The 14,069-nt window shown below is 38.0% G+C and overlaps 1 protein-coding gene across 1 annotated transcript; it reads left to right on the top strand.

Annotated features, from left to right (window-relative positions):
* Positions 1-2,386: 2,386 nt before the first annotated feature.
* Positions 2,387-13,320, top strand: LOC131974860 (chondroitin sulfate N-acetylgalactosaminyltransferase 1-like). Its single transcript, XM_059337348.1, has 11 exons — positions 2,387-2,453; positions 3,204-3,313; positions 4,420-5,028; positions 5,131-5,231; positions 5,357-5,535; positions 6,234-6,450; positions 6,710-6,811; positions 8,107-8,288; positions 10,458-10,552; positions 10,644-10,725; positions 12,746-13,320. Exons 3-11 carry the CDS (start codon positions 4,666-4,668, stop codon positions 13,027-13,029), a joined length of 1,605 nt encoding a protein of 534 aa, XP_059193331.1. The 5' UTR covers positions 2,387-2,453; positions 3,204-3,313; positions 4,420-4,665; the 3' UTR covers positions 13,030-13,320.
* The last annotated feature ends 749 nt before the right edge of the window (positions 13,321-14,069 follow it).

Below are 14,069 nucleotides of genomic sequence, written 5' to 3'. Positions count from 1 at the left end.
CTGCCTGACGCACCTGCGCCGGTGCCGTTTGTGCATGTGTGAACAGTGAACACCTGAACATCTCTCTGGGCATGGACAGGTTATCAGCTGGGGACCACCAGTCATGGATGTTTCGCTCCTTTAACCCCAGTACATCTCCTGGTGGCGGAGCGATGGCAGGGATCTTTTCCTGCCATCCCCTACTGATGCCCTAGGTGTTATCTACCCCCCAACTACTATGCTTCCTCCATAGCCACAGCCAGAAGCTGCCCTCTGCCAGTTCTTTAACCCTCTGGAGTCCATCTATTTATTGAAAATACACATGTTTTGTTTACAGTAATAACTGTATTTATATATGATATGTAGACAAGCTGAGAAAGCAAGTTGAAAGTGCAATCATAGGAGCTTTCACAGTGTGCCATTTATGTTTCTAGACCTTTTTTAGAATGTGAATTTTTTTTCTACAATGAAAACTACTATCATTTTTAATTGACATGCAAATAGACTGTTTTGTAGTTTTATTATTTATTTTTTTTCTGCTGTTTTTGTGTGTATAAATGGTTTAAAAAAAAAGGTACATTTCCATAGACACCTGTGTCTTTTGTTTGTATTTTGGGCAGCTTTATACTTATACTTATTAAAATAAAATGAAAAATCTGTGAACCAAGTTTGTGTCAAGAAAAAGGAGCCATGCATGTGAAGTAAGGACAGACTGAAAGATGCTAAACAGAGACAGTAATTAATGCATAGGAAGTTGACAAATTTGAACCAAAATCTCCTGGACTTCAGAGGTTTAATGTCATAGAGCAGGCGGACGATTGAGGACCCGGGTTTAATTTTCATTGTGATATATTAAGAATAAATCATATTGTCACAATAATTTCATGGAAAGAGGTAAGAAATATTTTATTCCAATTTTATGGGCGACTGTGTATTGTTGTAGTTGTTGTTGCAGGCGACAGTAACAACTCAAATTCAGCCAGTGCAATGCCCAGAAAATGAATGCACTGTATGCATCTCTATGATGAAACAGAATTTTACTAATTCTAAATATTTAAATATCAAATATATGTGGTGGTCAGTGTTCATATTGTATCAGGCAGCCATAAATAAATAATTGTATAGGAAACACTGGGCAGGGATGTACACTCTACAGTTGGATCATCTGAGTTTTCCCATTAACTGTGAGACAGATCATTACTGTTTATGTCAGGAGAGTTTACAATTTGCAACCCTGCATTAGTTTTCAATTACAAATAGAATTCATGCATTGCTAACAGTATATGAGGTTTGGATTTTTACATCAACAGTCTCTTCTCCTCTGCCACCATGCTGAGAGTACGGAGCTAGCTTCTTATAGATAGCTGGTGGTGTTTGAATTAGTGCTGCAAAGCATCAACACTTCTCCCAGAGTTCATATCCCACTCACCAAAATGATATTGTGCAAGAACAAGAACCATAAGAAATAATTATGAATCTGTAATTTTAAGGTTAAAAGTTGCATAATGTTGCTTTCGAGCGGGGTGCATTGAAAGTGTGAATACTTATCTCCATTGTAGCTTGAGACACAGTTGTGCTACATTAGCTAATATGCATCTGCTGGGAAAACAAAACAATAATGAATCAAAATAATATTAACATAATATGAAAATAAAGTCATAAAACAAGTTCCACTCTTCCTGCAGCCTTATGTCTTTCCTTTTAAATCTAATTGGCTTCAACTTTAAGCCACGTCACTGCGTAGAAACTTTCACATTTCACTAATTAAACACTTTTTAAATATTAATAATAACTACAATAATATCAAATGTGACATTATACAAATCACAAATGGATTAATGGGGTGAAACAAAGTAGCAAAGTAAAAAATTTAGAGGAGTCAGAGCTCAGGAGTCGACATCCGAATGAAAACAAGGACCATCTGTACGCTGCCTCATTAAATGTGCAAGACCCCGTCCTATTGGTGGGTCCGACCGGTACCTAGCTATTTCCCCCGCAGCAGATTGCAGGTGGCAGAGCATCGAAAGTCTGAAGGGCATTCCTTACTCCTGTTGCCTTCTAATTAGACTTAAGGGCAAGGAGGAGCCTCGGAGGACCTGAAAGGGGATTCAGGATGGAGGCAGATGGTGTGAGTTCTCATATGGATGGAAAGTGAACAACACTGAGTCTGATAGAAAGTGAGAGATGGAAAAAGAGAGGAGAGGAGAGGAAAGGGAGGTGCAGGGAAAAGGTGGAGACTGAGAGGAGAGAGGATGGGAGAGAGGAGGTACTCAGTTTGGCCACTTCAGCTCTGAGAAGAAAGAGAGTTGTTTAATAATTGCATGGATGAGTGAGCCTCCCTGTGCTGACACCGATTTCCTGCAAGACTACAAAAAAAGCCTGCAAAAAAAGAAAGAGACGAAGAAAGGAAGAGATGAGCAGTTCAGGATGATGGACGTCTGATGGCAACTTCCCTTTGAGATTCACAGCAGTTGGTGATTATATCAAAATATTCCTTTTAAAGCTGCCTGTCTTTAATTACAGCTTTTCTGAGTTTATGTGTTGCAGGATAATATATGTTTTAGCCTTTGATCTCAGTTTTTTTGCAATCAATTTCATCATAAATCTGATGACCCACTGTGATTTACTGCCTGTAAGGTGTTCAAAAGAGATGACAGCATGATAAAAGCTGTGCAGTCATTTTAAATACATGAAATGTTTTCATGAGCTACAAGAGATGAAAGATTACGATCATAACTTTGATATTTAAGCTGAAAAACTACTGATGCAGTGAAAGGATTTTATTAGCGTGCAGGGTCTACGTTTTTATTAAAATAACTTTACTTAATGGTAGAATGCTTTAAAAGGGTCTGTATGGTATGAACACATGGGCACATGCATCAACACACACACACACACACACACACACACACACACACGCACACACACAAACACACACTGCTTGGGTGGACCTGGAAACATAAGCAAGTCTTTCATGAGATCAGCCTCTACCTGAGTAATAAAGAGCCATCTGTGCTGTGAATAAACTGATGATGGCAACACATACACACACACACACACACACACACACGCACAAACACACACACACACACACACACACACACACACACAGGGTGGAGAGACACACAGAGAAATGCTTGTTTCTGTCACTTCCCACCTTCAGCGTCGTGGCACTGCAGAGTGAATGTAAGGTCAGGTTATTTCTCTTTCTGTGCATTTTATAGCAGCCAACATAAACCCCAGCAGCAGTCCAACAGCACGACACAGTTCACGGACTTGTAATGAAATAAGCTGCTCACAAAACACTGAGGCACATCAGGACAAGACTGAGCAGGTTGGTTAGTTTACTCTCTCTGGTTGTTATTTGATTTGTTAGAAATTCTTTATGTCAAAGTTTCCTCTGTTTTTTTCTTAATGTTAAGTCCTTTGAGACTTTCTCATGATACATTTTTTTAAAGATCAATATGATCCTTGCTATTGCTGTGTTTTTTTTTACGGTGCAGAATTAGCAACATTAGATCTGTCTTAGTGTGAATGATTCAACATTAACCATCCTTGGTAAACTGTAGATACATTTGAGGAGGCCTCTGATGATTCAAAAAATATATATTTTTAAAAGTATAATGATTTTTTTGCCCTGTTGTCCGGCTAGTGGCCTTTGAGTGCTAACTTTGGTCCAGACTGAAATATTTAAAAAACTCTTGGATGGATTGTCATGAAATTTTCTACAAATATTCATGGTTTCCAGAGGATGAATCCCCATAACTTTAGTTATCCTCTGACTTGTCCCCGAGCTTCACTATCACATCACAACTAAAGTGACAATGTGGTTTTGCGTACTTTGCCAGCTGTTTATATTTTTGTCTGTGGACAGTTGATTTTGTCAACTGTTCAAGATGCAGATACTTAACAGGTACAGAACTTAACAGGTGTGTAGCTGGGATCAAATATGAGCAAGGGTGCCTGAAGTAGTGGGATAGGAAGTACTGAAGGTGCCATTGGCCCTCTCACTTCATGCCCCTGGCCTGATTAGGCACTGCAGCTGGTGTGATCCCATCACAAGATTATTTGGTTCAGTAAATATATCTTTATAATGAATGACAAATCCTGAGCTGCAGCTGTTCTTTGTGTTGAGCGCTAACTACAATAGTGAATGTGATAAACATTACACCAGCATGCAGGCAAAGGCACACAGCACAGCTGTGCCTAAGTGCAGCCTTACATGTGAACTGATCTGTCTTCATTTCCTTTGAAATGCTGAATGTTTGTGACATGCCAGGCCTCTAAAAATTCTAATAATGAAACAATCTGAGAGAGGAAAATTCCTCATTGGTTGATCTGCTCAGTTTGATTCCATAACCTGTAAATTATTTTTCAAGGGGTTAGAAGTGCAAAATGTTGGGAACCACTGCTTTAAAATGTATATTATTGTCATTATAGGGAGTTTCGGCACTCTGGTGATGATCTCTACATGTGACACATCACTTGTGAAGATGCTACCTGAGGATATGACAGATACGGACGATGCAAGAAAACAAGAGGACATCTTAAAAAGTCATATTCATTAATTTATGGTTTATAAACTATGGTTTGTTTTTTCTGGGTGCAACTCCACATCGCAAAATGAACATCATGATTTTAAAGGCCTCAAGTGTTTAAGGGTATTTTTTAAGAAGACAATCCAGCATGTTTAAACGATGGCTTTTAGGCCTGTTGGCCCGGTTCGGCCTCATTGTGCTGGGCCTCTGCTGCTGTCTGTCTCTGTTCTACCTCCTCGCCTGTAAACCAGCGTCTCACAGCAGCCAGCAGTCTCTGCTGTGGTCTGGAGGGGCCACCAGTAAGGAGGGATACCTGGCCTTGCTGCAGGAGCGGGAGGACTCTCACAGACATTACATTAACAGCCTGACAAAGCAGATAGCCCAGCTGAAGGAGGCTCTCCAGGAGAGGACGCAGCAGCTTCAGGAGTCCCTGGAAAAAGCAAAAACCAGAGGGATCTTGCCACAGGGTCTGGAGAGTCTGCACAAGACCCCGACACAAACGGACCTGAAGGTAGAACATGATAGTGGATGGTGAAGGAGTAATGTGTGCTGATGAGATAAATGAAGTGTGACATTATAGATGTAGTAGTAAATGTTACATCATGTCCTCCAGGAGTTCCTTCGCTCCCAGCTGAACCATGCCGAGGTGTACTCAGGTGTAAAGCTGCCCAGCGAATATGCAGTGATTCCTTTTGACACTTTCACCCTGCGGAGGTGAGTGGGACAGTCATTCACCAGTAAGGACAACAGTCAAGGCATCCAGGAGTACTTCTGATGACAAGTCTTATCTCATGCTTCTTTATAGAGTGTGTGTTTTTAGTTGTTGTTGTGTCACTCAGGGTGTACCAGCTGGAGACGGGGCTGACGAGGCACCCAGAGGAGAGGCCTGTGAGGAGAGACCGCAGAGACGAGCTGATAAGCACAGTGGAAACAGCTCTGCATGTCCTGAACGGACCTCTGCAACACACAGACAACACCAGACGGAAGCACACATACTCCCCTTCAGACTTCATAGAGGGTGAGAAAGATCTCGGTTCATTCATCCATAATATACAAATACATAGTTTATATACAGACCAAGATCTAAAAAGTTTATTGTAAAATGTGGCCTAAAACTACATAAAAAGTATATTTATGACCAAATGAGATGCACAGCCCTGATTATCTTGAATCAAATTACAGATTCCTCAAGGCTTTAAAAAAAATGATATTTTATCTTAAAGTGAAATGTGGAGTCATTTTGTATTCAATAGCTGGTCATTACATCTGTGCTACTGCCATAAAACTCACAGCAGCTCCTCAGCCTTTATCCTGAACAGGTGCTTTTTTATTTCTTTAATTTTTTTAATGTATAATTGGCAACACTGTATTTTCTGACATAAGTTCCTTTAAATTTCCTGGGACATTCTCCATGAAGGACTGTGTTTGGTTCTAATTATAGGAAAGTTTCAGACAAAGTTATGAGAGAGTAAGTTTGCTGAGTTTACAAGCGGGGAGAACTTTAAGCATTTATTCATTACTTATTAATGTAAAAAAACTTTGACATGTGTTATTTGACAAAAAAATCTCATCTTTGCATATTCAACTAACCTGCAGGGAACTGACTAAAATAGGCCTTGCACTTAAACACTTTGTCCAGTTTCCATGTGATTATTGTCAATATTATAGAAAAAAAATGGGACCAATAAAATCAAGCACTGTCTGTCTCTGTCACAGGGTTGACTCGTACAGAGCGGGACAGGGGAACTGTCTATGAACTGATGTTTAAAGGCGATGGCCCGCGAGACTTCACACAGCTCGTGCTCTTCAGGCCGTTTGGCCCTGTGATGAAGGTGAAGAGCGAGAACGTTGACACAGGCAACATGCTCATCAACATCATCGTACCTCTCTCCAAAAGGCCGGACGCTTTCAGGCAATTCATCAACAACTTCAGGTATCATTTTGAAGTGAAGTGATCAGGCTGGCACCAACAGTAATTGTATCAGGATACTATTGATCTCACACTTGGTGAGATGGTTGGTTGAAAGCCAACAGGCCTCCTTTCCACTTCAGATAAATGTAAATGTATAGATTTGAAGAAGAAGAAGTGTTGTCCTTGTGTGAAAAAGGGGTGATTTAAGGGGTAATCAATTAAAAGAGCAGTATAGAAATTATCCTAACACGTGTTTTTTGTGTATTATGTTTTGGTTCAGAGAAGTGTGCATAAAGCAGGACGCCAGAGTTCATCTGACTGTGGTCTACTTTGGCCGAGATCAGATAGACCAGGTGAAAGCCATGCTGGACCAGACCACCAGGTAATGAAGTCTTTTTTAATGCAGTTTAATCATCAGCTAATGTCACAGTGGCTTTGTTGTGTTGAAAAACTTGTTTTCCTCTCTATTCCTTAAACAAATTGCTCCAACAAATATTTAGTCTACAAATGTATTCTGGGCATCTCTTTTGTTCATATAATTTAAGTAAATTATCTCCAGGTTTTGTGTCTTGATGACACAACTGATTAGAGGGTTTCATTTCCAGTTTCTACACTTTGTAGAGAGCTGTTCGTGGTCCTGGGTGACTTGGCTTTCTTCTTATTTGTTTTTGTTCAAACTAATTTTAGGTTAGGATGTGTTTCAAGTCATAACAAGCCACTATACACTCTACACCATGTTATTTTAATTTTGTCACAGTACAGTAATTCAGAAAATCTAAATAAATATTGAATAACTGTTTAATTTTGTAATCACTACTGTCAAATAAACATTTAAAAGCTAAAAAAAAAAAATCAGGTTTGCCTTTGTATGTTAGTCCTTTGATACAGTTACAGTAATTTTAAACTTCTGAGCCAAATGTTTCTGTCCATTTTTGATCGACCAGTGTTAGGTTATGTTTGAATATCATAATCTGAGGTGTCTTTTGTTGTGTGTCTGCACTAATTGACTGCTGTTAGAGTGTTTCATTGTCTATTTTTGTCATGAAAATTAATAGTTGATTGGTGGATATTTATTTTATAACATAATTTTTCATTTTTTTTGTCTTCAAGAAGCTATCAAGTCAAAAGAGCTAAAATTAAAAAGTGAAGTCAAAGTCTTTTATAGTTCGTCAAATATAAAGTAATCCGATTTATGACCTGTGTTGTAGTCAAATGTGACATGAGTCCACACTTCTGGCAAGATGATAACATGCAATGACACTGATTACTTAATGAATCAATATTAGGAGAGTTGATTGATTACAACAAAAATATTTTGAAATCTGTTTCTTCTTTTACTCTTTTGGAATTTACTTTCACGGATGTGTCTAAACACTGATGTAAAACATTGCCGGTAAGAGAGTATGGGAGAAAAACACTGTAGATCCTCTATGAGCTACTCTTAATATGCAATTCTGTAACATTATGATGAGAGTTTATGTCTGCAGATTGATTAGTCACTAGACACTTCAAATTGAAGCACTCAGATGCATAAGAGTACCTGTCTGAGCAAACACTCAGTCAGTGCGTTTCCATGCACTTCAGTTGTCCTGTTATAGTCAGATTAAGGCAATCATTTTTTTTTTTCATGTGTCATCTAGTCGTGCTGACAGATTCTCTCCTTCTTCTCTCCCTCAGAGAGACTCGGTTCAGAAGCTTCACTCTGATCCAGCTGAATGAGGAGTTCTCTCGTGGCCGGGGCTTAGACGTGGGTGCCAGGGCGTGGAGGCGCAGCCAGAATGTCCTGCTCTTCTTCTGCGATGTTGACATCCACTTCACGGCTGACTTCTTAACTTCCTGTCGTCTCAACGCCGAGCCTGGTGAGACACAGGATGAATGAAACATTTACACATGAGCTTTTTCAACATCTTCATGCAGCATTTAGAATCACCACATCTTCCAGGGATATGATTGAGCCTTGATTCATGCTAAAATCTGTATCTACAAGGAAAAAACTACTTGGGTCTGAGCGGATAATGATAACATTAACCATAAAATACAAAATATTAGAGGTGTGAATCACCAGAGGTCCCACGATACAATCATATCCCGATACTTGAGTCACGATACAATATATTGCGACTTAACTGTTTGACTGCATTTTGTGTCCACAAAATAAAATTTGATAAAGAATTTTTTTGTCAACGAAGAGATGATTCTCAGTTCTGAATTGGGAGGCAGCCAAGTGTGTAAAGAGGAGACTTGTGGGAACCCAGAAAGCCTATTTTCATTGAGATGGCATGACGTCAGAGGTCACATGACCACTTTGAAAATCACCATGAAAAATAAAAAAAAATAGCAGTTTGCAGTGTAATTTCGATCACTTCCCGACACGATATCCTGACATGGTGCCTATATGTTCCTTAGATCTTCTAGTTTCATATGATACCAGTATCTCCAGTATATTCCGCAAGTGAGCCTGGCAAAAACAGCAGGCCCTTGGAATGCTAAATATCGATACTTGGACATCTGTTTCAATGCATTAGTTAAAGGGTTAGTTGTTGTTGTTTTTTAATGGTGTTATATGAGGTAAGCACGCCCACAGTTTGGAGTACCAACACCGCCATCTACTGTAGGTAATACGCTGACTATGATTAACCCTATAAAGCCAAGTGTATCATATTTGATACATACGTTTTTGAGACCTCTACATCATCAGTGTGATATTTTTTTCCTGAAAAACCTGATGAATACATGAATTGACAATTAAAAAAACTGAGCAACAAATTTCACAAAAATACCAGATGTAACAAAAATGATTTGCTGGTTCCACTGGTGGATCTGTCATTGCTGCGTGAAAACTTCATATCAGCAGATGTATGATGTTGTTTTATATGGAAAAAAAGATTTTGTATGTTTGAGGAAAATGTTAAAAGGAAAGTCAAAGTTTTATTTGGTTAAAAATATTAGGTTTTATGTGATTATGTTAGTTCAAGAAAAGCAAATTGTGAGCAACAAATTGCACAAAAAGACCTGATGCATCAAATATGATCCAAATTAAATGCATATATGAAAATTGATATTGAATTAAAAAAAAGGTTAGCCGGTTCAACAAACACTCCAGTTTTGAAAATTTAGAATTTTCTGGCAATTATTTCACGGTTCAGGCTTTATAGGGTTAAGTATCTCATACAACCCCACTTTTAAAAAATCTGAACTATCCTTTTAACTCATATGGCCTCTTCCATGTGTTTTATTGCATTAATTAAAGGCCCTACACACTCATACATGTGCATTCAATTATTCTGGCTGATTAGACCTCCACTCAGGTTGAAGTTGGGCAGAGCTTTGATGGGAGTAATGTGAGGTCACCAAAGTCCATGTCTTATTAAACCATTCCAATATGTGTGGAAGATGGAGTGGTTTCCCTCTATTTCAAATTGGCACACAAAATTACACACGCTGCTGCTTGTTCTGACTCTGAATCTACGGCTCTGTGCAACAGGTACAAAATACAACATGCTTGAACAGCTTCTTTCTCAATAAACAGGCACAATGAGCACATATCTCATGACTTCTTGTCGCAACATCTAAATATTAAAGTTACTGCGCTGTCTCTACCAACAGGTGTGAAAAATTAAAATAAGGTTCACCACAGAATCTCTGGCACCTCCTCCTGTATAACACCCTTTTGATTTTGCCCCTATCTGTATCAATAAGTCATCGTGGTTGTGGTGTTTCTGCACTGCCCTCCTCACCAGAGATCAGTCTGTTATTTCTTTGTTCAGGTCTGGTGGTCCCTGCTGCTCATACTAACTACCCAGGTCTTATTCTTTTCACTGCAGTCAGACCTCTGCTGTTGCTGCTAGTAATGAAAAATGCATCACTTCCAGACTTCCACAGAAAATGTGTAACCTGCAGATTGCTGGGGTTTTAAAATCTGACAGAAGTTTATCTCCATGTTTTTTTATTGGCTTTACTTGTACAACACATGATACATTATCAAGTTTATGTGACAGTTTGTCTGTTTGAACTGTTTGTGTCTTTAGGTAAGAAAGTGTACTATCCAGTGCTCTTCAGCCAATACAACCCATCTGTTATTTACAGTAATCAGACAGCTCTACCGCCTGTTCAACAACAACTGGTAGGTGAAAAATAATTATATATACAAACAGATGCATTTACTTGAATGTATTAGAATAAACTGATGAACTGATTTGCTACTTGTGTCTCAGGTGATAAGGAAGGAAACTGGATTCTGGAGAGACTTTGGGTTTGGCATGACGTGTCAGTACAGGTCTGATTTCCTCAACATAGGTAATGGAAACGCTTGCATCATCACCAATTTCATGTTTTGTAAGACAGAATACAATTTAATATTGCGTTCCAGTACCTATACCACCACACTATTTAGTATCAAATATTTAGTTTATTCCAATACAGTGTAGATACCAGAATGTCTTTTTGCATCTGCTCGCCCTTGCTCTGGTTAATATGCAAGCCAGCATGCTCTACTGGTTATTCTGATCCACAATCCTTTACATGGCAGAAGGTATGTGAAAGCTGTAACCTCTGGGCCTGAAAAGTGGAGCAAATGCAGATGTGCCTTAAACCTGTGTTCTTTCTAATGGCCAGCGAGGGGGAAATGCACTTGTTGTTAAAATAAGTTAGATATTATAAGTCTATGAGAAAATGACCCTACCCTTTTATTTTATTACCTCAGTAAGCATTTCCTCGTGAGTTTATGGTCTCACTTAGTAGTTTCAAGTCTTCTTCAATGAAGGATGATGTCCATTTTGTAAATTATATCTTTTTTTAATTGCATTATTAATCTAGAAGTTGGATTAGATTTAGCAAAAAACAAGCAAAAAACAAGCAGTACTGAACGGGCCCTCGCAGTACACACGTGTCGGGGCATGCTGCCGTCGGGGTGTGTGCGTTACAGGGGCCATTCTATACCACCCCTATGAATTTCATTAACTTAAGTGTTATAGTGTGGCCACGGTACCAAATATGAAATTAGACTGCCACCAAAGTGCCACCTAGGGGCCGATCAATAAAACCTTAAAGGGTTATCCTCAGGAGGGCATTGACAATAATTGTACCAAGTTTTGTATAATAATGCTATGCCTTTAATCCTCATACAGTTTCTGAAGGAGGACTCTTAACTGATATGTATAAGTTAGAAGAGGCAGGTAGCAATGGTGGAAAGTAACTATGTACATTTACTCAAGTACTGGACTTAAAGTAAAATTTTGAGGTACTTTTATGTACATTTTATGTAACTTTATACTTCTACTCCACTACATTTTGAGACATATATTGTACTCTTTTATTTATTTTTTTAATTTAATTTAATTTTTTAATTTTTAATTTTTAATTTTATTTATTTATTTATTTTTTAATTTTTAATTAATTTTTTTTTTTTCGCGCGGAAAAACAAATAAATAAAAAAAATAAAAAAATAAAATAAGAATAAAGAAAGAAAAATAAATGTAAAAAGAAAAAAGTAAAGAAGTAAAAAAGACAGTGGTGGAAGAAGTGTTCAGATCCTTTACTTCAGTAAAAGTACTAATACCACACTGTGAAATGACTCCACTCCGCTCATTTTAACTACCTAATAAACTTTTAAGTGGTTTAATTTATAAAAATGGGTAATCATTTTAAATGTATCATGTTTTTAATTTTAAATCTTGACCTGAAAAGTTACGCCAGGTGTGACTCATATTTAAAGTTTCATGAGTTTTGGGGTATGTTCAGGCAGTGAAAAATGCGATCATTTGGGAAGAAGAAAAAAAAAATCATTTGAAATACAATAGGGACCTCGCAGGTTGTTGCCTGCTCGGACCCTAATTAAACTCTTCAATTGTTGTGCTACAGACAGCAACAGACATATAAGGAATAGGGTCAAAGGTCAAAGAACTGCAGTACGTACTAAAAATACTAAAAGTACTAAAAGTACTAAAAGTACTAAAAGTAAAGTGAAGTATGCGATTAGGAAAGTAGCAATTGTATTTTTAGTGATTACTAATGCAACAGTAATTGCACATAAACAGTTAAAGTGAAATATATTGTGTTTTTTAACCACCCTGACCCTTTCTCTGACTTCAGAAAAGCTTGTTCTCTTATTGATATGTTGTTATTTCACACCTTTGTATAATTTCTCTCTGCTTTTTGCCCTTTTCTTGTTTAAATACATCAAAATACGCAAAATTAAAAACTGTTATGGCTTAACTTTTAAAGCAGCCATTAAACAAGCATACCTAAAGTTTCGTCATATGCACCTCCTGATTCTCACTGTCTCACTGTACTCTCTGAACTTCCCTTTTTCCTGCAGGTGGTTTTGACCGTAACATCAAAGGCTGGGGTTTGGAGGACGTGCACCTGTACAGGAAGTACCTTCACAGTAAGCTGATGGTGATTCGCTCTCCGTCCAGAGGCCTTTTCCACTTGTGGCACGAAAAGAGCTGTGCAGACCAGCTCCCTCCAGACAAATTCAAGATGTGCATGCAGACCAAAGCCATGAGTGAAGCTTCACATGGCCAGCTGGGGGAGCTGTTCTTCAGACGAGAGATTGAGATTCATTTGAGCTCCCAGAAGCAGACAAACACAACAACATGATAAGGACAATGTGATGGGGATTTGGTGATGTTATTATTAGTTATTGCTCTGGTTTTCACAATAATTTATATTTACTAACGTTACCTTTTAACTGCTATTGTTTTCCACTTGTGCAATTAATGACTGATATATTTTGTGTGAATAAAAGAATGAACTACCAGAATGTAATCTACTTGTGTGCTGCATGTTTCTTTAGATAGGAAAGCAACTGAGGGAATGTGACATAAAAAACTACTCTTAATAATTTGTGTGGTTTAATGTGGTGTCCTTAATGCAGGTTTTCCCAAACCCTTTTCCATCATGCCCCACTATGGAAGAAGCAAGAAATGCCCTGCACAGTTTATATAAGAGCTGTAGACTTTAGTCACAAATCTGATTACTTTAGACTCAATTTGTCAATATCAAAAAAATACTTGGTACACCTATGACTCGTGACTTAACTTTGACCTAAAAATACTTCATACCTTCCCTAAGGCATGCTATATGCTATGTAAGTGCAATGTCAGCACTACGTTTTTATGATAATGATTTTTGGAAATAAAATATAATATAACTCTGTTGTTAAAATGGCATTGCATTCAGTAAAAAGTGCATTCTGACTTGTTTAGGACTTGAAACTCAACTTGACACAGGACTTGAGTGCAAAGACATGAGACTCAACTTGTGACTTGCAAACCAATGACTTTGTCCCACCAGTGGTATTAGGAGGTATAACAATATCAATAACTTGAATTGCATGTGGGTTTCCTATCATCGTCCTCTCATTAATTTCTAAAGTTAATAATCTTTCCCAAATGTTCACACAAAAAGGACAAATATTCTCTTTCTATACTGATATTAAACTTGAGAGCAAGATACACTTTTTTTTTTTTTTTTTTTACAACACTTAATAACGGGTCCAGTCCCTTGTATCATGGATGTATCATTGAGTCCTGCTGTTTAAAGTATATTCCAGGACCATGCATGTGTTCTAAAAGCAGAACAGTACCTAAGCTCAGAAATATGAACATGAGTAATGTGATGCATCAGTTTTATTCATA

The sequence above is a fragment of the Centropristis striata genome, chromosome 7 (genome assembly GCF_030273125.1).
Source record: "Centropristis striata isolate RG_2023a ecotype Rhode Island chromosome 7, C.striata_1.0, whole genome shotgun sequence".
Lineage (NCBI taxonomy): Eukaryota > Metazoa > Chordata > Actinopteri > Perciformes > Serranidae > Centropristis > Centropristis striata.
This window is presented reverse-complemented; position numbering and strand designations above follow the sequence as displayed.